At 37.7% G+C, this 23,692-nt stretch overlaps 3 protein-coding genes across 5 annotated transcripts in view; 1 reads left to right on the top strand and 2 right to left on the bottom strand.

Moving 5' to 3' along the window:
* Positions 1-369: 369 nt before the first annotated feature.
* Positions 370-11,669, bottom strand: LOC117373846 (solute carrier family 26 member 9-like). 2 transcript variants are annotated; one of them, XM_033969961.2, is made up of 21 exons: positions 11,642-11,669; positions 11,343-11,491; positions 10,971-11,110; positions 9,891-10,001; positions 8,314-8,489; positions 7,066-7,230; positions 6,847-6,999; positions 5,525-5,607; positions 5,302-5,449; positions 4,204-4,317; positions 4,039-4,116; positions 3,876-3,971; positions 3,334-3,440; positions 3,180-3,249; positions 3,020-3,112; positions 2,803-2,940; positions 2,011-2,253; positions 1,204-1,258; positions 926-1,050; positions 631-690; positions 370-542 (listed from the first exon to the last, which is right to left on the bottom strand). In XM_033969961.2, exons 2-21 carry the CDS (start codon positions 11,465-11,467, stop codon positions 531-533), a joined length of 2,292 nt encoding a protein of 763 aa, XP_033825852.1. In that variant the 5' UTR covers positions 11,468-11,491; positions 11,642-11,669; the 3' UTR covers positions 370-530. The 2 variants fall into 2 exon arrangements, with proteins under 2 accessions (XP_033825852.1, XP_033825853.1); XM_033969962.2 differs by lacking the exons at positions 370-542; positions 631-690 and having other exon boundaries at positions 925-1,045; positions 11,343-11,657.
* A 773-nt stretch (positions 11,670-12,442) lies between these two features.
* Positions 12,443-17,343, bottom strand: slc48a1a (solute carrier family 48 member 1a). The gene is made up of 3 exons (XM_033969963.2): positions 14,983-17,343; positions 14,350-14,517; positions 12,443-13,547 (listed from the first exon to the last, which is right to left on the bottom strand). Exons 1-3 carry the CDS (start codon positions 15,110-15,112, stop codon positions 13,411-13,413), a joined length of 435 nt encoding a protein of 144 aa, XP_033825854.1. The 5' UTR covers positions 15,113-17,343; the 3' UTR covers positions 12,443-13,410.
* Positions 17,344-20,201: 2,858 nt separating this feature from the next.
* The window catches only part of rapgef3 (Rap guanine nucleotide exchange factor (GEF) 3), a 32,710-nt gene continuing 29,219 nt past the window's right edge, over positions 20,202-23,692 (top strand). Inside the window, exon 1 of one of the 2 annotated variants that reach the window (XM_055223187.1) lies at positions 20,202-20,328. In XM_055223187.1, coding sequence (XP_055079162.1) covers positions 20,275-20,328 — 54 coding nt within the window. In that variant the 5' untranslated portion in view covers positions 20,202-20,274. Of the gene's footprint in view, positions 20,329-22,637; positions 22,984-23,692 lie in introns of those variants that run through there. The other variant, XM_033969589.2, reaches the window with a different exon arrangement.

Below are 23,692 nucleotides of genomic sequence, written 5' to 3'. Positions count from 1 at the left end.
AATCAAGAAGAGTCGGGAATCGAACTTGAGAGCGTGAAAATAATAATGACTAAGTATTTATTTTACTTGAGAAAAATAAGTTTGGTGCTTTGCTTGTTTCCCAGTCCTCCAGCCCAATTTTCTTTTTCCTTTTTAAGTCGCCATGTTTGTTTTGACATGAACAGACCGTGCGTCTCTCTGATTGGTTAATCCACTTGTCAATTACTTTCTCTGGAATTGTGCAGACAGGATATGGCTTCAGACATCTTTGTAAAGTTTTCTCAAAGTGTGTGGTTTTGGATGGTCAGATAAACATTTTGAGGACTATGACTATTAAATTTTTTTTAATTTTATTATTATTATTATTATTTTTGTTAATTGCTATGGGAATGGTTCTAATTTTTCATCACTTTGGAGTTCATGGATTTAAATAAATAAAATGTTCAAGAAATTAAGACATCAACATTTAATCAAGAATTTATTATTTGCTAAAGAGTAATTTAAAGATAATGAGTAAACTTGGTGAGAAACTGTCAGAATGCTGGTCAGTCCTAAAACATTTTCTGAAAAACAAAGAAAAAAATATGAATTGCTAGAAAAATATGTCATGTAACTGCGTTTTATTTTCTGAGCTAAAGAAAAAATGCATACCTTTTCCAAATCAGTCCCGTCATTAAACTCAAAGTCAAGGTCTTCTGCCACTTTTTCTTCCTAAAACAACATAAGCAAATATTTACCCAATCAGCCGTACTTCATGGAACGAGCCAATCTCCTCGACCTTGTTTATGAGCCGATAATGCGGTAGCTACCATCATGTATTTACTTAAAGCTGAGGTTCCTGATTTTCGAACCATGAAGGGAGGAAGTATACTCTCATCCCAAAAGTGGAATAAACTCCACTAACTACAATTTCTCTATGTATTGAAGTCAGGGCTGTATTCTGTACCTCGATTCTCTCAGTTGCTGTCTGCTGTGCGAAAAGAACAGCATCGTGCACAGAAAGGAAAATATCACAGCGGGAGATTCCGTCTTCAAAGGCCCCTCCTTCCTCGAGTTCCTGATACACCTGAGCTAATGGCAACAAATGCACTGATAAAAACTGATAAAGCTCTGTATCAAAGCCGACAAAGAAACGTGTCATAGAGATAAACAATGCCACTGATGTCAAATAAAGGTTAAACGGTTATCTCAAAGGTGAATGTGAAAGCGTAGTTGTCATATTACCTTGAATGTTGGCAAGATATAACCGGATGCCCAACTTTTTATAGCTTGTACTCATCTGTGAGGGGAAAAAAGTGATTCTTTTAAGCCTGTAATCCAGAATCATGAATATTTGAGAGAGAAATTGAGAGAATACTGCTAAACTGATACAAGAATCACATACTTGAAATGCTAACAGCTTTTCCCAAAAACTGTTATAAGCTTCAGTGCACTTTGAACTTTGAAGCAGCACCTTAATATTTTAGCTACTTACTCTTTGTAGCTTGTTTATCTCACAGCGCCAATATGTCATCTCTATTGATTCTCTCTTGTTTGTTTATGCGGTTGTTATTAATGTCTCGTAGTGCACGTTGAGCTTCTTTCACATGTTTTTCCAATGTGTTTTTTTAATTACAAATGTCCAATAAACTAATCTAACCTAACATTTCAGAATGTGTCTGCAAAAAAGTATTTATTTATGTATTTATGGGCTTATTTATTTATTCATTCGTTCATTTATTAATTTTTTTTTACTTATTTATTTATTATTATTATTTATTTTGTATTTATTTATTTATTATCATTATTATTTATTTTGTATTTTTTTAACTTGTTTATTATTATCATCATCATCGTCGTCGTCGTCGTCGTCATTATTATTATTATTATTACTATTATTATTATCATCATCATTATTATTATTATTTATTTAATTATTTTTATTTTTTATTTATTTTTTTGTTTTTATTTATTTATTTATTTAACAAATATTCCTGCAGCTTTAATGCCAGTAGAACCAGCTAAAACAAAAAGAAAAACAATTCATAGCACCTTCGTCAGCATTTTGATCCCCATGAGGTCGATGAAGCAGACTCCAGCCATGTCCAGGACCAGCGTGTGAAAGGGCACCGGGTGGGACTGCAGAGAGGGGCCAGGGGGGTCCCGCGTCTCCCTCTGCACAGGCTCCTCATCGTCTCTGCAGCCGAAGTTTATGTAACTGGTCGGAGGGTCAGCCGGGGGAGTAGTAGCCTCCGTGATGTCAAAGTCGTTTTGGAGTTCGAGCTGAGATATGGTCTGAATTTAAGAATAAAATCAGGTTGACAGATCAGGTGTACATTTTGACCCCTGACAGACTGTGTTTTCATCATATGCGAGTCTGGTTTCAAAGTGTTTTCCTTGGATCAACATAATATAAGATCTTTACGGTACATATAATACTTTGGTTAATTATATTGTAGAGGGGATCCAGGATAACGTAATCCCCAGTTTTAACTTTGCCTGTGTGAAATGATTATCTGATTGCTTTTATCTATGAACTGATGATGAAAAATAAAGATTGTTCCCAAAGCATTTAAAAACAAAACAGAAATATCCTTAAAATTGCACCTATGTCAGGAAACTTATGGATACAGAATATGTAGCTACCTGAACAACCGAGAGATTGCACAGCTTGTTATATGAGTTAAAGTTAGGGTTAGGTAATAGGGTTAATTTAAGGCAGGTATTATGATGATGTTTTTATAGGTACGACGTTGTAAATATTGGAACTGTGTCTTGGCAGAACTGCAAGAAGGAAAAAATAAAAACATGAAATAAACTTTGGTATCAGTGTTGCATTTCTACCTGAGTCTTCATAGTCACTAAAGAGGTAACCGTCCTCCTCCTCGCACTCTCTTTCTTCTCCTCTTGGACCTTTTCTTTTCTTTCTTTCTCCAGGAACTTCTGTCGAGTCAGGAGCAGTTTGCCAGGATCAAAACCGGTCTAGACAAACACAAGAGTCAACTGCACATTCACAGTTTGCATAAACGTCCATAGCTGAAATTACACTGGTCACACTTACCTTTTTGATGACCCTCAACCGAAAGATCTCGGCATTTGCAAAATAAATAGGGGAGCAGTAGTTGAGGATTTTGATACCAGTTATTGAAATACTCTGTGAAAAAATATTTGAAAATTGCAATATTTTTTAGCAGTTAAAATGTAGAAAAAGACCCTCTTACCTTACTATAGTCTTTAGGGTTTCTGTAGATGTCTGTTTCACCTATTTGTGCGATTGCTGAACCATTACGACTAGAAAAATATATATATTATTATTGTATTATTATTATTATTATTACTATTATTATTATAGAAGTTAAAAATGACTTTACTTACAATTGTGTTTTAAAAATCACAACAAGAATCGAAGCAGACACCCCAACAGCAACTCCATATGGTAAACTGAGAAAGAACGCGGACAGAAATGACACCACCCAAACAAACTGGAAAGAGAAAGAAATACAATAAAAGAAATCCAGAAATGTAAAGGGCCATTGTGAAACATTTTCTGGTAGAGAGCCCACCGCCTTCTTGTCTCCAAGGAGATGTTATTGCTTTGCCTGAAATGTTTTATCTGTATGAACTTTGATGTTGCTTCTATTCAATTACAGGTGTTTTTAGTGCTTAAAAAATACCTTGAAAAACATGTATTGTTACAGCGAGCAGGGGCGCCTTTCCATAGATCTGACCTGTAATTTGGCCTGGTGGCGTCACTTGGTCGTCTCCACAGAGATAAATAAGTTTAATCCCATATTGTGGAGCATTCCAAGTGATCATTTCCATGCAGAGGAAGCCTCCACCAGAGAAAAAAGTTACATTGTGCCTCTTTAAAATGTCTATGTACTGTATATTGTATCATGAGTAATATTCTGACTTACACAATCCAGCTTGCTCTTCTTCCACAGGTGATACGGGTCGGCGAGCTGGAGGAGGGTGTTCTTTAGGTTCACAGCGATCAAAGCTCCAAGTACCGACTGAAGCACGAAAAAAACGGGATGTTAAAAACGTGATTAAATTAAAACATTCTGTGTACGTACTTACTTTGGGCAGTGGTTTGAGAAAGGCTCCTAGTATAAGCATGGTGAGCATCACAACCAGCATCACACACAGACTCGCAAACTGCAAAAACACCAGGAAATGATAGGCAAATATAACACGTATAAACGCACTCCCTCTCCCCTGCTTCATTCAGTAGCAAAGCCTGACCTGTGAGGTTCCCCCAGCGCTGTCCACTGCCAGAGTCACAGACAGAGCACAGCAGATCACGTGGATTTTGAAAAAGGCCCCGAGAAAATTACTGCAGCCCAAAGCTAACATTTCCTGTACAAAATAAAAATGTATGTAGAATGTAACTTATTTATTCATGGGTTTTAAAATGAATTGACGCTGTTATCATGACGAGTAACCATTTGAAAATATTATAGCTTTTGTCGGGTGAAAAGTACTCAAAATGGCTCCTATAAACAGCAAACTTAAACCCATAAAAAATAATGAATAGTGACTGTCTAAGCATAATTTGCAGGGGGTCCATCCATCCATATTCTTCCTCCTAATCAGGGTCAGTTCGTAGAGGCAGTAGTCTAAGCTGAGAATCCCAGACTTCCCTCACCCCAGACACGTCCTCCAGCTCTATTGTATTGTAATGATTTAATATATTGGGTTTAGTTCAGCATTAACGTCTTTTGTTCTTGTTCCCGTTAACGTGTTGTTGTTGTTGTTGTTGTTGTTATATAACTGCTTTTGTTTGTGACACTTGGTTGATGTAAAGGTTCTATTGGTCAGTTACTGGTCTTTTCGGAGACTAGTTTTGATTGAGACTTGAGACTGCTGTTGTTTTGCTCTCGTTATGGCCTACAGTAGCCCTTGTGCTCAGAAGATAAACAACCAGAAGAAATTTGCCATGTTTCCTTACATCAGAACGCTACAATATTTATGTAATTATTTTAAGAAAAATGTAGTTAAAAGACGAAGTTTAAATCTGTCAACTGGACAAAACAATGAGAACAACCATTACAGGTTGAATAGGGTCATCAAGGCTGAAACTGGAGACAATAGCTGTTTACAGTTTCAGTGTAGTTAACTCCTCCCTCCAGATAAATATAAGGCAGTGTCCACTAAGAATCTGACCAGAACTGAAGAAGTGGCTTGGATAAGCAGCGAAACATCTTCACTCCTGCAAAGATTTATCCAGCTGACAGATTAAATTTCGTCTTTTGAGAGACTACACAGACATAAATTTAGTTCTTTTCTATATGTTGATACTTTAAAGATGAATACAGTTTCAGATGTAGGCCTATAGTTTACCTGATTAGGGTCCACATCATATCCATGTTTAGCTGCCAGGGTGCGTCCCATGGCCAGGTTTATGACATATCCTACTATGGCCAAAGAGAACGCTGTACTTAACATGTCGCTCCACTGGCTCACTGTGGGCAGGACCGGAGCTGGAAAACTACAACACAAAGCTCAAGGACAAGACAATAACACTTGAATGAGAGGCAGCAGTGTAATATCAGCCATACTTTACCCCAGAGCGATTTCCCCCACTGCGCTCATATTATAGACCTTTGGAAGATCCAGAGGACCTGAAATAGCTGTGGCCACAATCACCTGCACAGAGAGTATAACAATACAACTAAGGACACACTTAAACACGCACTACGTAACTTTTTTGGCTTTTCACTATGGAGATGTTACTGCTTAAGTTTGGCATTAAACCTCTAATTTATCTATTTTCATTGAAACAAACAGGTAATGTCACCAGGCCAAGTTACAAGTCAGAGCTGTGGAGACTAGACCCTGCTCACTGTAAGAATGAATGTTTGTTTAGGAAACACTGAGCAATTAAAACACCTGTAATAAATGTAATGTAATTTTTAATGCCATACTCTGTAACATTTTAGTCAAAGCAATGACATTACCATGGAGACAAGCAGCAGGTAGTAGACCCTCCTGGAGAAAAGATATATAGTGTACCTTTAAGCAGGTAGTAGAAGTATAGTAGTAATAGTAGTAGTAGTTGTTGTAGCAGTAGCAATAGTAGTAGCTGTAGTAGTAGTAGTAGTAGTAGTAGTAGTAGTAGTAGTAGTAGTAGTAGCCATAGTAGCAGTAGCAGTAGTAGTTGTTGTAGAAGTAGCAGTAGTACCAGTTGTAGTAGTAGTAGCTGTAGCAGTAGCTAGTAGTATCAGTAGTGGTAGTAGTTATAGTAGTAGTAGTAGTAGTAGCAGTACTAGCAGCAGCAGCAGCAGTAGTAGTAGTAGTAGTAGTAGTAGTAGCAGCAATAATTGTAGTAGTAGTAGTAGCAGTAGCAATAACTGTAGTAGAAGCAGTAGCAGTAGTAGTTGTTGTAGAAGTAGCAGTAGTACCAGTTGTAGTAGTAGTAGCTGTAGCAGTAGCTAGTAGTATCAGTAGTGGTAGTAGTTATAGTAGTAGTAGTAGTAGTAGTAGTAGTAGTAGTAGCAGCAATAATTGTAGTAGTAGTAGTAGCAGTAGCAATAATTGTAGTAGTAGTAGTAGTAGCAGTAGTAGTAGTTGTAGTAGTTGTAGTAGTAGTAGTAGTAGTAGTAGTAGCAGTAGTAGTAGCTGTAGTAGTTGTAGTAGTAGCAGTAGTAGTAGCAATAATTGTAGTAGTAGTAGTAGTAATAGTGGAGGTATTAGTCATAGTAGCAGTAGTATTAGTAGTAGCTGTAGCAGTAGCAGTAGTAGCTGTAGTGGTAGTAGTCATAGTTGTAGTAGTAGTAGTAGTAGCAGTAGTAGCAGTAGTAGTAGAAGTAGTAGTAGTAGTAGTAGCTGTAGCAGTAGTAGTAGCTGTAGCAGTAGCAGTAGCAATAGTTTTTAGTAACTACTCACAACGATGATCTCAATAGGAATGGGAAATGGGAGTTTGTGTCTGTAGCGAGCGCTCAGCTCTTTCACCACGATCAGAACCACAGCGCTGACCAGAGCGAAGATGAGAGAGGCGATGTTGGTTTTATGAAGGCCACAAATAATATCCCAAAGAGTCTAGTTACAAAGAGATGGCATCAGAACTAGAAAACAGAAACCCTTTGGTGATACTCAAACACTTACATAGACTACAGCCAGAGGACCGCTGTAAGGGGGAACCTTTATCCCAAAGACATACTTGAGCACAGATATGAGGATCTGTAGTCCAGCTGCTGTCATAAAACCTCTCACAAAGGACTCAGACAGGTAAATCGCTACAAAACCAAACTGCAGGAAGCCGAGGCCAATCTAGACAAATGTAAGAGCAGTTAACACGTGTATTATGTCATGTGTCACGTGTATGGTATGTGACACATTAGCACACATTTTCACAGTTTCTAAAATACCTCATGACATCACATGGCAAAGTTTTAAATCACGTAAAACCTTTGCAATGGGATGACAAACAAACACTAAAGCAAAGCCGGTATGTACTCCCTATTTTCTGTAATACTTTCAAACACGATTTCTGCATTTACTGTGTGTTTAAATGTAGATTGTGTGTCATGTGCTGGGTTGTTTGTCTAAGGTCCAGAGATAATTGTTAATTGGGTTATTTTAATTTCTGCAGTTATTAAAGGATTGCTTTTTGGAATTACAGCTTCTCATGAGTTTTACCGTGTTTTCCAGAGTATAAGTCGCACTGGAGTATAAGTCGCACCAGCCAAAAATGCATAATAATGAAGAAAAAAACATATGTGAAAATCACATCTGACTATAAGCCGCATCTAAGTATTAGTCACATAAGAGTAGAAGTTGCACCTGAGTATAAGTCGCACCGGAGTATAAGTCGCACCAGAGTATAAGTCGCACCAGAGTATAAGTCGCATCTGAGTATAAGTCGCATCTGAGTATAAGTCGCACCGGAGTATAAGTCGCACCAGAGTATAAGTCGCACCTGAGTATAAGTCGCATTGGAGTATAAGTCGCACCTGAGTATAAGTCGCACCTGAGTATAAGTCGCATTGGAGTATAAGTCGCATTGGAGTATAAGTCGCACCTGAGTATAAGTCGCACCTGAGTATAAGTCGCACCAGAGTATAAGTCGCACCGGAGTATAAGTCGCATCTGAATATAAGTCGCATCTGAGTATAAGTCGCACCCGCAGCCAAACTATGAAGAAAGTGCAACTTATACTCCGAAAAATACAGTAATTCACAGTAAGTATTAATCATTTTTAGTTAACACAAATGTAAACACAGAAAAAAAAAAAAAACATCTCATAAGATCATTTTCCCCATGTGTGCACAGTCCTGTGGGAAGTTTATCTGACAAAATCTTGTGGCACAAAATCTTGCCCCATCCCGAGTGTTTTGTTACTACTGCTCTCACCTGTATAACAGCAGTAAGGCATGCCAGTGTTCCAGATACGCCCAGTCGGACTTCGTTCATGAGGTCTTTGTCCACCTCTGTGCGGTTTAGAGTCTCATTGAAGTAAGTGAAGTCCGACTCGGGAGCCAGATCAGAACACACGATTCCCACCATAATACTGAGTACAGCAAAGGTCCCTGAAAGAGCACAGAGGATAATGCATAGTGTGTAGTTTGGGCACCACACTGCAGTTAGAGAAGAGAGGGGCCGATCTGCACACGACAGCAACAGCCACTTATCAATGTCATCAGACTAAACTACTGAAGATAAATCACACTGGGCGCATTTTATGTGGTCAGTAAAAATCAGATAACTAGACTAATCAGACAACCCATTAGATCTGATTTTGGTGAGTTTACACGCTCAAAGGAAATCTGGTCATCGAAAATAATCACCTAGTGGCACTGGACAGTCAATCTATGGATTTTGGCAGACACATACAGAAGTGTATATTGTGCACGTATTTCTGTTTACATATGTATGCCAGTATATAAATTCTGGTTCTGTGAAAAACATGGAACCCAAAAAAGCTGTGTGAGTTTATGGAATGGGCTCCATCACCCTGTCCAAAACACACCATCTGATGGCTTTCCAGGTAGTTGTGTCTTACTTTTGCAATTAAAGTTTGACATGCTGTTTTATGAAAGGAGAAAATTTTAAGAAAATTATAACAATAAATTAAAGAAAAATAAATAAATAAATAAATAAATAAAATTGTGACAAATAGAAAGAGGTATATATACTGATAAAATTTAATAAAAGAGAAAGAAAAGTAATAATAATAAAATAAAATAATAATGATTATGATAATAAGATAGTGCTATAATAAAATAAGATTAAAATAAAGCAAACTTTAACATTTTATATTCTGCAGAATCAATGTGTGAAGCACTAAACTCAAGAATTGTGATTTTTTTTTTTTTTTAATAATAGGTGAAAACATGAGCTGCTTTGTTTCACTTGTGTTACTGAAACATGATGGAGGCTGTGGTGACCAGACTGAGATAACATTCTGGATTTTCCAGTGAACCACTAGTTTGCTCTTGTTTGTATAATTTCCTTTGTCAAACCTGCACAGGTTGTGGACAATCAGAAAAAAATCAGATGGCTCACGTCAGATTTTTATGAGTCATTTCAGTAATCTGATACTGAGCAGATGTTTGCTGTGGATGCAAACTTAGGCATTTGTAAACTATTCTCTTTCATTTTTGTTTTGTTTTCACCATTCATTTATGCCTGGCAAATCTGTGTATTTTTTCTATAGATTGGTATCAGTCTGGTCCCCACAGCCATTTGAAAACAGGGAGATTGTCCAGTGACCAGACTTATATCTTCATAAAGTATTAAAGAAGTGTGTATTCTGGATGCCAGACAACATTTGCATTATGCGTTTTTTGCATAATTTTCCTTGTCACACTTTCACAGATTTGAACACGAAGGAAATCAAATTACTCACATCTGACGTAACTGCACGTGTTACTCCAAAAATCAGATAATAATCAGATATGTGGTGTGGAAGTAAACAGCCACTGATTTACCTGGGACCAACTGGTGAGCCGTGCCCATGAAGAAGTACGGGATGAGGGGGAAGAAGGACGAGTACAGGCCGTTGACAGGCGGGAGATTGGCCAGCAGAGCAAATGCCATCCCTGGAGACACACAACACTCTTTTCATCACTAAACATGAGATCTTTGTCGCTAAAGGGCCTGTACCTGATGTATTTATTATGTATTTGTATGTATTTGTCTTGCCCCAGTACAGATATATATTGTGTAAGCAGCTCTTGAGGTCAAAATAGGTCCACTGTGTGCTGTCTGTCTAATTAAAAAGCATTTTATTGTCCAGACCTCAGGAGGTATGATAGTTGTTGTTAGCTCACTGTCATGGTAAAAGTCCAAGGGTTTTGAAAAGCACTCATCGCCGTGAATAATTACGATGCTCAGAGTGCGTACAGTAAGTGAGGAAGTACAAACTGTTGAAATAGTTAAGTTTTTCATGTTTTTAAGACAGACATCAAGTGAAACAAGACATATTATTCTTTTTTCTCAAGTATTTGGCAATAAAATATAACATATGTCAGTGATATTGAGCTTAATAATAGAAACGAAAGAAAGGAAAAGAGGAAATAAGAGGAAAGAGGAAGAAGGGAAAGGAAGGAAAAAAGGGAAGAAAGGAAAAAGAAAAAATAAATAAAAGAGAATGGAGACTCAACCCTGAAACTGAATATCTGGTTTTAATTTCATAACTATACTCACTCATTCATTCATTTTACCTGCTCAATAATAAAACATTAGCTCATTGTAAGACCCCAGCCCCCTTTTTTTTCATAAATAAAATAAATTAATAAATAATAAGAGCTGTCTTTTCATGCTGCCACTTATGACAAGCAGCAGATTTGTTTAAAAAAAATACATGACATTTGTGAACGCTACATGTTACATGTCCTGACGTCTGAATTAAGTAAATAAAGAGCTGTGGGCGGGGGTAGGGGATGTGTGAAAACTGATCTTTTCTGAGCACTCAAGCCTTGAATGCAAGAATACAGAATTAAAAGCTTATAAAAGTAGATTTTGCGTAATGTGTCCTCTTTAAAGTGCATAATAAAAACATGGCTGACCTTGAGGCACTTGTATAGTCCCAGCACTGACCCCACTGATGACATCGCACAGCAGGTTCTCTCTCACTTTGTACCGGGGGAGCCAGCTTAGAATGGGAAAGAGGCGGAAGAGGAGGCCACAGAGTCTGTCCACGGAGCATCTGACAACAAAAAAATTACATACTGTGGCTTTAAATGTGTACAGAACTCTGCTTTCTATCTTAAAGCAGCTAATGTTGGTGTTGTGAAGTTGTTAGAGTTTTTATTAGTTACAGTAAAGTAGTTATAAGCCTGGATAATTCTTAATAAAGAAAAATCTGTTCATTATTAATTAAGTCTTAGTTGATGCTTTATTAAGGTGTAGTTATTATAAAGTGTTACCATGTGTTTTACCTGAAGAATTTCTTTACTTTCTCTTCAATGGGAAACTGTCGACTCTTCTTGTCAAATTCTCGGTCAAACTCTGTGAGGCTGTACACAGCTCTGTCGATCACATAACGATGCTGCTCCTGGTGCATGGCTTGAAAATCCTCTAAATGACGCTAAAAGTGTTCAAATTCAGTGTTTCTTTCTCAAATCTTACAACTCAAAAAATCAGATCATAATCTGATTTTGAATGTGGATGTAAACGCAGCCAGTGAAAATCTGAAAAAATGCACCATTAAAATGTACAAATGAAAACAAAGCAGTACCTTGATGTTAAATGGAGTCCAAACCTTGTGTTCTGATATGTTCAGTGCCCTCATGTTTGACCTGTTCATTATTTGTCCACTTCTGACGCTGTCCACGGTGAAGGCGGAGCTCAAGAAGCTGGTTGTAGACTGTTTATAAGATTAGCAACACTGAAATACTGTTATAAGTGCATTTAGGGGGAAATGACAGGGTAGTTTTCACACACAACTTATCAGTATTACTTGTATATTGTAATATTATGACAAGACACTACTCTTCCACAAAGATGCACAGTGTGACATTTCTGGTAGACCGTCCCATCTTCTTCTTAGGGATGTTCCACAGTATGGCAGACTCTTATCTCATGCATTCTTACTGAAGGTAGGGTCACCTCTCCACAGATCTGACCTGTGACTTAGCCTTAGCCTCACCTGCTAGTCTCCATGTAGAAAGATAAGTTTAATACCACACTGTGGAACGTTCCAGGTGACACAATAAGTCCATGGAGATAACCAGGAGGTGGACCCTCCCCCAGAAGGGGAACACAGTGCACCTTTAAATTTAGGGTTACAAGTACAAATATGAACAAGTGACATAAGTTTTCTGTGACATTATGAAGATGTTTATGTGACTGGATTGTATCGTACCTTCTGTTTGTCATCATAAATACTGATGCATATGACTAATTAGTTCATAGTATTTTCACCAAATATTTTTTCTTCTTAGATTATAGATTTGTAAGGGATCCTGAGGTGTTATGTTTATGTGGAATTTCTCTTAAACACAATTTTTGGCACAAAATAACTAAGAATGCGGTTATTATAGTGGAACATTGGATGTATGTTTAATAGGTGGAGTTTCTATTTGACACAAGTCATTCAATCCCTCATAGGCAAAACAATAGGCTTTATATGAGAAACAAAAATACATACATTAATTCATGGCTAAAACAATACTCAAAATAATACAAATGTTTTGTACACATCCACGGTATACCAAATAGATATGTAAAAATGACAGTAAGATATGTAATATAGAATGATAACATACATCTGTGCAAAAGCATGGCATCAATATTAACACTAAAGTGCATTTTTTCTCATCAAATTCATTTCTGTCTGTTTTAGAGGAATGTTAAGATTATTCTGTGTAGTTTGTCTCCCCCTGGAGGACATGAAAAGCAAGGGCAAGGACTTAGGAATTCTATTTACAACATTAAAACCCCAACTTTCAGTTTTCAAATATCAGTGGTTACATTTCAGGACTATAAAATGGTAACAAAGCAAGAATAAAACTTCCACTGTGAGGTTGCACGATATAAAACCAAGCAGCAAATTACCAAAAGAATTCCATAGCAGTCTTTCAATTAAAATGGCAACACATGTGATTTCCAAATGTAGCATGATCAGGAATATTTTTGTAGTGATTTCTGTTCATTTTTGTGCATTTTACAGACTAATTTGTCTTATCTCAAATGTACACAATAATTCATATTTTTAACTAGTAAAAACACATTCTGCCTCTTTAAAAATCCAAATACGCAAATCATTGACCAAGTCTTCTCAGAGGCAGCCACCACAAACATGTAACAGGTAGGATGTAACATGGTAGGAGAGCAGGTTAGAACAGAAACAAAGCTTGTTCAGTGCAATTCAATGCGGTACTACAATCCAGGTGACTCCTCCTTTAGGTATAACCGGCTGTCTCATTTATTATCAAACTAAAGTTGAATAATAAATTGATAACCTTCATAGTAAGTCCACTGACTGTAGCGTAAAGTGCGTCCAGACTAGAAATCACTGAGGATGCTGATATCTGCAAACTCCTGGCGATATCTGTGTGAATACAGAGACAGGAGGAAGGCCCATTTCAGAGTGAGAAAGCTCCACACTGCAGACAGGTACAGGCTCCTCGGGTCAGTCAGCGCTGGAAAACAGGCAGAGAACAGATCAAATGAATGTTCAAATCAGAACATATTGTCAAACATAATATATACCATGTAACATCACATTTCTGATTGAATTATAGATTCTATTTGGATGTTTGGTATGTGGTTGACTTATCTTGTCCAAGGAAGAACACAGTGGCAGTGGCAATGATAATATTGGTTGAGACCTTTTGCCGTGATTTTAAAGGTGCACTATTTAACTTTTCTGGTGGGGGTGTTGACTACCATGGAGATGTTATTGCTTGCCTGTAAAGTTCCATGGTATGACATTCAACTTATCAACCTTACATTTATTTATTTACATGTGTTTTATTATTGTCTGTGCAATCCTTCAGTTGTCCAGGTCTGAGCTATAGCAAAAGACGACAGTATGATATTAAACTTATGTTTCTACATGTGTTTTTATTACTCAAAAAACATGCATTGTTACTGTGAGCAGAGTCGCTTTATCACAGATCTGATCTGTAACTTCTCCTGTTGACACTATCTGCTTGCCTCCATGGAGATAGACCTTTTATCAGAATCAGAAGACTTTTATTGCCATCATCTGTGAACACAGTTCACAAACTAGGAACTTACTGCAGTGATAAAGTGCAACATAAAAACAAACTGAATAATGCCATACTGTGGAATATCTCCAGGGAAACAAGCTGAATGTAGACAGACCCTCAATCAGAAAAGTTCCATTGTGCATCTTTAATAAGGTGATAATCCCTATAAGATTCTGTTGCTGTTACATCCCAATAATTTTGCACTTTGTGTGACATTCAAGAAGCTTACATTGCTTCTGTGTGATGGCAAGACTCAGGAAGGTGACAAATCCAGAAACAGCCAAAACAGAGAAGAGCACCCCAACACCAATGAAGAACCGGAGGCCTTTGAGCCAGGTGCGCCAGTAGTCTTGTAAATACATGATATGAGTGACCAGCACCCACAACGCCAACACGCCTGAAATGACACAAGAACATACACAATTCAGATACAAATGACATTACTTACACACATTTGAACACAATATCAATTGGCATTTGTTAAAACACAATTGTCTAAAGCAAACAGTGCAAAAAAAAACTTTAAGAGGATGTAGCAGTAAGTCTGGTCATGTGCTTAGGCGTGACTCATAAGCTTTCAAACAGTGGAGTCATCTGTATAGTTATTACTAATCTATTGTGTGTGTAATTACGTGGCTGATATGAGGTTAATTAGTATTAGAAATAAGAATACAGAATGATGTAGTTTACTCTTAGTGTGTTGTTTATTGGCCGTGCGTAATTGTGCATAATTTAAATATAAAGACCATTACGCATAGCTGTAACTACTTATAAAACAGATATTACCATGAAATACCATAAGAAAAATGTCTATACAAATCATAAAAAGTGAAGTATATTACAAATAACAAGTTGAAGTTACCTGAGAGGCCTCCCATCGCTGCTGTCCAGTGCTGTTTATAAGCAAGGTTCCAGGTTAGGAAAGCCGAGAGTCCGACTAGCGTGCCAAAAGTAGCATAGCCTATGCTAAAATACACCCTTTTGAATGCCATGGCTCTTTAAATTCGAGTATAAGCAAAATGTACAGTTATAAAACCTCGTCGGGGTCCTCTCAGGCTAAAGGTTTGCGTTAAAAGACATACCGATGCCACATTATGTAACGCGCAACACACAAAACAAGCTAAATGTCCTCGGCTAAACTACGGCTAAACTACGACACGGACGCATCAGCACATCCCGCAGTAATCAGACCAGAAATACAGCTGTTTTAGTCGAATAACAGGCGCTGATAATGCGATTGAAATGGCAGTTGAACAGCTACAGACACCGTGTTGTTTTGATGCTCGTCCTGATAATGTGACCCAGAAACAGAACAGACTGAACCCTGCGCCTCAGCCAACGGGAAACGCGCGTCTGTAGGACCGGAGCCTATGGGCTGATCTAAGCACTTTCACTGTGTTTTTAGACACTTAAGCTACAAATCCACATCTACAAATACAGCTAGAAATAATATGAGCTTCAGCAAGGTGGGTATAAGTGTTATTCACAAAGCTAACATGGTTTAAAATCATGAAGTACAGTGGCTCCAACCGTTCACTGACATCTAGTGGACGGACGTGGTACTGCAAGCTCAGGAAACTAAACCAATTTCTGTTTTGCTTTTATTTACAAGAAAAGTAGCCAGATGTAAATTCTAATATTACTCTAGTGGTAATTAGAAGTGGAGTTCTGTTGTGTTGCCCATGCTTTAATAATTGAACACGAGTCAGCAGCTATAAAACAGTCAATTCAATATAATGGTCCATGTTAATTGAAAATTATAGGGTGCATCATAACCTTGAAAATAGTTGTCAAATTGTAATCACAAACAGTAAAACTCAAAAACCCAATAGTAGCTTTGCAGCATAAGTTCTGATTTGATAATTAGATATTCAACTTTCATCATACTTGGGGATATACACCAATTACACATCTAAAGGCAAATTTCACAGTTATGCTATTAGCACATCATGCATGTAATCAAGGATGGAACAAATGTATTTAGTTATAGAATAGTAAATGTAAAGTGTTCTGTTACATGGTCCAGTTAGAGTACTGTATTCTGAATACTTAGAATACTTTTACATAGAGTCACATTTAAATGGGAACAATATAGGATTAAAAACAACTGTATGTTTGTTTCTCTGTTTGTTATGCATTTCAGATCACCGATTAAAGAGGGAAAAATCTCACATTTACTCACCACAAGAGCACTGTTTTTTGTATTTTTCTCACTAGTTATGTACAGTTTGAATTGTGTGCGATCAAATACTGCAATCCACTGATTTGAGGAAAGTAACTGTACTCTGAATGTCCAGAATACAGTTACTAAAAATCTGTGAATACGTATCAGTAGACCTTACCAATACTGAATATAATACATAAAATCTGTGTTAGTCACTCATCAAAGATTTCCTGTGGTTGTGTGAAATGAAACTGAATTACAGATGCAAGAGCACCTCGCTCTACCCCATCTTCACACGTGCATCCTGTACTACACAAGAAAATACTACATGTGAGTAGAGCTGTCACGATAATTACTAATAAATGAGAGCTGGAACGATGTTTTTAGGGTTCATTGGTTACTTTTTCTTTACAGTAGTGTCTTCAGTCTGTTTATTCATTTATTTATTGCTGCTCATCCTTTTAACGATACTGCAATGGTTTACTGGGACTATCTGCTTACTTCTTTCAAACTACTTTCAACATTATAGTTTACTGTGATATTTTCTGCAGCAGTACGCCTAGATTCAAGTCATTAGAATGATTTGAGCCCATGTTAATCCTAATATAAATCGTGTTTTGGTTTTGTCCTTGTCCAGTCCAGGTTTAGTTCTAGTTTAGACGCAATTTGATGATGTGTACAGCAGTGAAGGTTCTACTATTATTATACTTAAAATATCTGAGTTTTAAGTAATGGATAAGTGTTCTGCACAGTTTATCTCATACCCAGTTTACACATATGTCATTCCAGATCAGAAATATCTTAAAACAAATCAAAAGTTTTAGGTCAAATATGTAAAAATACCAAAACTAGTTCAAACTTCTTAATTAACATGTTTTATATTCATTTTAACTCTAGTATTCTCTTTCTGCAGTGTGCTCTGTGGATGTAAGCGCCCCAGGCCAATCTTTCTACTAATTTGCAAAGATACAGGAAGCCGTGTCCCGCTCTCTCCTCTCCCCTCGCGACTCCCAGAGACTCCAGTGAGACGGGGAATCGGACACATGAAAGGAGCTGGAGCTGTGAAGAAAGGAATATAAACACAAAGCACGGAAGCCTTTGGGTCCAGTATCTCCTCTGGTGAGTTCTACAAAGTCAGTGTTATGTAATAGATCCGTTTAAGTGTGTGATCTTAGAAATGAACAATGAAATCATCACATTCACCACATTTTAATAGGACAGTTTCTGCAGTACTTATGTCATTTGTGCAATTAAGCTGCTCTATACAGTTTTATTGTGTTTGTATTTTAGTAAATCCACAGATCAATGTATCCTTTGTTGGATTATCAGACGTGTTTGAGTGAAAAAACTAAACTAAAACACAACTCTGCACACAACAGTCCATCTTTTCCACAATCACAGGGAAAATTGTGAATTAAATCTCATTTGCTGAATTAACAGGGCGCTCAGGAAAAAGAGAGTCTGCTTATTGGGCTTTTCCTGTAAAAATAAAGATACAACACTAATAAAATCATGTAATAGAAATAGAGTATGTTACAGGAAGGGCATCTGACTATAAGAGTGTTTTGACTCTTATAGACTTATAGTTCTCAAAATGCTTTATATAACAGGAAGCTGAAACGCATGAATAGTTAATAAAACACAAATTTAAGTTTTTATAAGTGTAATTTTCTCTATTAAACTGTAACTTCAACCAGAATAATTCATATTTACACTATTTAACCAGTGAGCGAATTATTTGGCAGCTTTGATATTTGTTTCTGTTTTTTTAAAGTATAAAAAAATGACTTACAGTAGTAGTAATAATGGTGCTGTATGAAAGTGCAATACACAATAGATTTCTTTCCCTGTCACCTCAGAGTGTCCACATGTGAGAGGACAGGCAGTGACCACAAAGTTTGGGCGTAAAAATGTTGCAGGAAATCCCACTCCCATTCCCCGAGGACACAAACGAGACAAGTGTAAACACAGGACAAGATTAGCACATGGACACGATGTTTACAACTGGGACTCAATGCAGACTTCTGGATTTTTCTAATTAACACATTACAGTTGGATGTAATGCTAAAATGTGCTTAAGGCTTATATTAAACACAATGCAGTTCACACCTTTCCCCATTAGAGAGCAGTATTTGTTTACTCACACATTGCACTATATGATCAAACAGTGAATGCAATAGGTGTCATATGGGGAGGCATTATACAGAAAACTCTTGATTACACTGTTTTGGTCATGGGATCTGGCAACCCAAAGTGTTCATTCCACTTTCTGATAAGATAATTGGCTAAACTGTAAACATAACAAAACTGGGCTTAATCTCAAACAGGAAATGTTTATGAAATATTTGAGAATAATCTTATGTACGGGCTATTTATTTAACTAAAGATGAAAGCTCCTATTTAAAATTCCATGTAATTTTATTGATGCACGCGTGTTTCTAAAATATGTGCTCATACTAGTTTAACAAAATCTCTTTATCACATGAAAGACTCTCTCAGGATGTCATGTGATTAAAATAGAATATAAAAAGAGAGATTGTGTACAACTATTGGCTGTTTTCAGATTCTGTAACGTGCTACTGTTCCTCTCTCAGATGGGCTGGGAGCAAGTATTTTATTAGTATCATAAGAACTATCGCAAATAAATGAAACTAATTTTAAACTTTACTCATTTATAAAGTGAGAATTGCACCTTTGCCCATTTCTGTGTCAGTTAAACACGCTGGTGGGTCAATTCCAGCTTCCACTTGTGCGTACTGTTGTTGACACTTAAGCAGCCCTGCTCTGTGTGTTTGTGTACACCAGAGTATGAATATGTGTGTGGATGTTTGAGTGATTTAAAGGTGCACTGTGTAACTTTTCTGGTGGAGGTTCCATCACTTGTTTGCCTCTGTGTTTTTCCTGGATTGTTCCACATTATGGCATTAATAATAAACATGTTTCTTGCATGAATTCAGTTTTTCTTGAAAAACATGCACTCTTACTGTGAGTGGGGCCGCCTCTCCACAGATCTGATCTGTAACTTGCCCTGATGGCATCGCCTGCTTGTCGCCATGAGCATAGACACATTTACTATGGAATATTCCAGGGTAAGCAATAACATCCCCATGGGGACAAGCAGCATCTCCACCAGAAAAGTTACAGAGGGCATCTTTAGGAAGTTATCTGAAATCCAATAAAAAGTATTAAAGGTGCTATATTACGCAAAATTGACTCTTGTGAACTTTTTGTCATGTTATAATGTTGTTATCTCCTCAAAAACAGACCCACAGAACAGAGTTGTGTTTTGTTTCATTCACACATGCTTGAGTAACACTTTATTATGAGTCTGTAACATCTCCAAAGCTCAAAATGCTGTGTTCCACCTTGTGATGTCATGAAAAGATAGTTTTCAATGTAACAGCTCCTTTTACAGTACCTTTTAGTTCAGCAGAGATGGGCAATTCCAGGGCTGAAATGATCATGATCCTTGTGAAAGTGTGTGGAGTTTAAAAACACAGTGGAGCACTTCCTGTATTACCACTTCATGACATCACAAGGTAGAACAGAGTGTTTTCTGTTTGAGAGAATAACTCAGCCTAAATATGCAGGATTTGGGTATGTTTGTGATGAGGAATAAACATTATAACATAGATCAGAAAATAGCGTAATATGGGCTCTTTTATAAATGGACAAAGTAAGTATGTTTTTCTCACCCCACACAACATCAAACTGGACCAAGAAACGTATTTTGATCTTTGCAGGAAGCACAGACCTCAGCTGGAACAATGGCTGGGGTTTAAGAAGTGTTCTCTTATGTAACACGTTCACGTCTGACTGTGGCCTGCTAACAGCTGCAGGGCGATCAGGATACTGCGCTAGTGCTGCTGGTTAAAGACTACAAACATTTGCTTTGTATAAAAATACATTCCATTTTCTCACTGGTGTCCTCACTCACATGGTGTTTGTTTCTTCTTCAGACACCGTTTAAGTCACATCTTAAACATCATTATGGAGAATGTAATCAAGTCGTTATGGTTCCCACCGAGACGCAGCACTCCAGAAGTAAGTGAGCTTTTTCCAATAGTAGTTCTTCTATGGCTTAAATGTTATGTATTTCACAAAATTGTAGTGTTATAATGTTGTTACCTCATCAAAAACATGCCTGGAGATGTGTTTTGCTTCATTCACACATGTTTGAGTACGGTAACTCTTTATTATTAGTCTGTTACATCTCCAAAGCTCAAAATGCTCTGTTCCACAAGGTGGAACAGAGCATTGAAGTGGTAGCATCATGAAGTGGTAGTTTTCAGGTTAACAGCCAAGTTTTACCTTTTATTCAGTAGAGATTGTCAGTTCCAGGGCTGAAATGATCCTAATGATTCTAGTGAAGGTGTATGCAGTTTAAAAACACAACACTGCCTGTATCACCACATGACATCACAAGGTGGAACAGAGTGTTTTCAATTTCAGCGAAGAACTCAGCCTAAATGTGCAGGGTTTGTGTGTTAAACATGTTATAATGTTGTAATAGTTATGTATGTTTGTGTACACTGAATTTCTTCATTTTTCACTTGCTGTATGTATATGTATAGTAAATATGAAGTAGTGGCATCAACAGTTGCTGCAGTGATGGTGGCAGTGGAATTTTGTAAAGACTTTTGAAGCCGCAAAGTCAAAGTAAATGCTTCTGAATTGGTTTAATGATAAACCTCATGAAGTAAATTTCAGGGAGGAGCATTAGTTTATAAGAAGTATAGGGATGATAACAGTAATTGGCAACTTGTACCATGCTGTAATACTAGATAACAGCTACAGCATCTTTACCATTAATGCTGTAACCAACGCTTTTCCACCTTCATGGCCCTCAAAGCACTGTACAATCACACATTCACACACACATTCATATAACCGTGCATGCAGACACTGGGGTGAGGTGGATTAAGTGTTTTGCCTAAGGACACAACAACAGCATTCACCTGTGAGAGCTGGAATCGCACCGCCAACCAATAGCGTTCACGTCGAGAGCGGGATTGCCCTTGCTTGTCTATATGCAGATGTTATTGCTTTGCTTGGAATGTTCCACAGTATGGCATTAAACATATGCATTTTTATTGCTAAAACCTTTAAAACATAACGTATTCTTGCTTTGGGCCCTGTAACTCAGTGGCCTGTATCCTGGAGGTATCACCTGTCGTTTAATGGAGGCACAAGGTTTAATGGGAGTCTAACATTCTGTATGTAGTAGCCAATCAGATCAGGTTTTCATGTGTCTATGCGAGTTTTCCCATGGTATAGCACACATAGGTAAACACCAGAGAGTTCAGCTTCTCTCCCCTGCCCTTGAGACTATTTATCAGTTTGTCCATGCGCCTTCAGACCTGGCTGAGGCAGACAGCTGGACGGCCTGATAAGTCTTAACTCTTACAGTTTATAGCCCGGGTAACCTTAGGCAGCAGAGCGCACTAGACCATGAAGGATTAGGCTGCGTGGAACATTCTGCCCCCTTTTTCTATTTACCTTGACCCACGGTGCCAGCGCGCAATTAGACGAACAGCTGACTACAGATCTGAAAGCTTATTTGACGTGCTTATGTGTGCCCCGCGCTAATCTCTACAGTCGACTCCGAGGATTTTGTTCATTAAAATCCATTTCGCTCGTATTATCACTTTACGCATTCCATGACATGAAAGCCACGCGTTCAAACAATCCTAGTCTATAAGTAAACATACACAATTGGATGCGAGGGCGTCATGGAGAGGCTAAGGACATTACGCACTCCAAACGCGCGCGCAACAAACAACTGCACAGCCTCACTCAGAGTCCATATGACAGATTTTCATGTTTTGTTCAAGTATTAGTTGCTTTGGAGGAATAATACATGTGCTAAATATTCCTCAGGCTGAGTGGCAAGTTGTTAGAAAAAAGAAAAAAACGATGAGAATCAAAAACGCAAGGGAAAGTTACGCGCAAGGGAGGCATTTTTCTGTCTGTTTAAACACCCATTCAACAAAATAAAGGTGATGTCATTTATTTTTATTGTCTGATCATAACTATTGTGCAATGTAGACCGGCCCTTGTGAACATTATGACTGTGACTATGGCTATGTAACAGTTTTGGAGTTGCCTTTACGCATGCGATAACTAGGATGTAAACTTCACCATAAAACTAAAAACGTCACATAAAATACTTACATTAATCAATTCATCTATGTTTCGGTGAAATCAGTAGTCTCACCTGTCATATGCACACACCCAGAGTAATTAGTGCCAAAGGAGGCCGTCCCTTTCTGTTTGATGACTCCGCGTATTTCCGTGCCAAAGAGCGCACGTACGTAACCACAGCGCAGTGTTCGCCGTAGATCCCCAAGCGTGTCCTCCCTCCTTCTGCAGCGAGGATGCGTGAAACCGAGCCACTGCTCCCCTAACCAGCCTGTCACGCTCTATAGTGGCATCTGGATAGCTACCTGCGCAGATTTGCTGATAGAAATGCGGATACCTTAAGCGCAGTTGTCGTCTGTGCCAAATAGAGCGTAAAAATGTGAGCGGTAAAAGCTTTAGCGATGTCAGGAGGTGGTTATTGTGCATTTTCCGACTGGGAAAGTTGATTTTTGGCTGATTTTGGACTAAGAAGAGATGCATCTATTTCGGAGTTATCATTATCAAGTGTTCCCGGATCGCCACGGAGGAGAGAAGCCGTGCATACGAGGCATCAGCTGGGTAGGACGCATGGGAACACCCTCTGGAACTTTTCATACCAATAGAATGCTATCATAATCACTTCTTGAAATTGTTGTTTACAGTCTTTTTAGTCCTGGATCACTAAAACCCCACTTAATTTAATTTTTCTTACTTTAGTGTGCAGTAGTGTAGGCTGGACTACTGATTTATATATGATATTTACTTACTGTTGTACAAACATTTCAAACTCCATTAAGAAAGGCTTGATAGTTTTGATACAGCAATGATTAAAAACTGTTCAGACAATCAAATTAAGCATAAGATTTAACTTTTAGCTTTTATTATAACACAAAATAAGTGTGCTTTCTTAGTATTACCATGTGAGTACTATGTGTCTAACCATTTTGACCTATTTAAGAGAGATTATTTTTCAGTATCTATATTTATTCAGTGTGTATCTACTTTATATTGATTTGAATAGCAATTATGGCATCTTCTATATGTACTGCTAATGGTTTTGCAGGCACAAAACCACAACCTTTATAAATATTGTGCCACAGGTATGTTGAAATTCCTCCCATGTATTGTCACGCTCCGGTTCAAACACTTGGAGGTTTAAATGCCCCGTCCTCGTGCATATTTCTCTATTGTTTTAGCTGCTGGGGAGCGGAGGAAGAGGAAGCCAACAACAAGCAAACTTTTCCCTTTTTAATAAATTCCAGTTATTAATAGTGGTATTGTTTATTGT

Source organism: Periophthalmus magnuspinnatus, chromosome 7 (assembly GCF_009829125.3).
Source record: "Periophthalmus magnuspinnatus isolate fPerMag1 chromosome 7, fPerMag1.2.pri, whole genome shotgun sequence".
NCBI classification, from domain to species: domain Eukaryota; kingdom Metazoa; phylum Chordata; class Actinopteri; order Gobiiformes; family Gobiidae; genus Periophthalmus; species Periophthalmus magnuspinnatus.
Note: the sequence above shows the minus strand (reverse complement) of the source record. Positions and strands in the feature narration are given on the sequence as shown.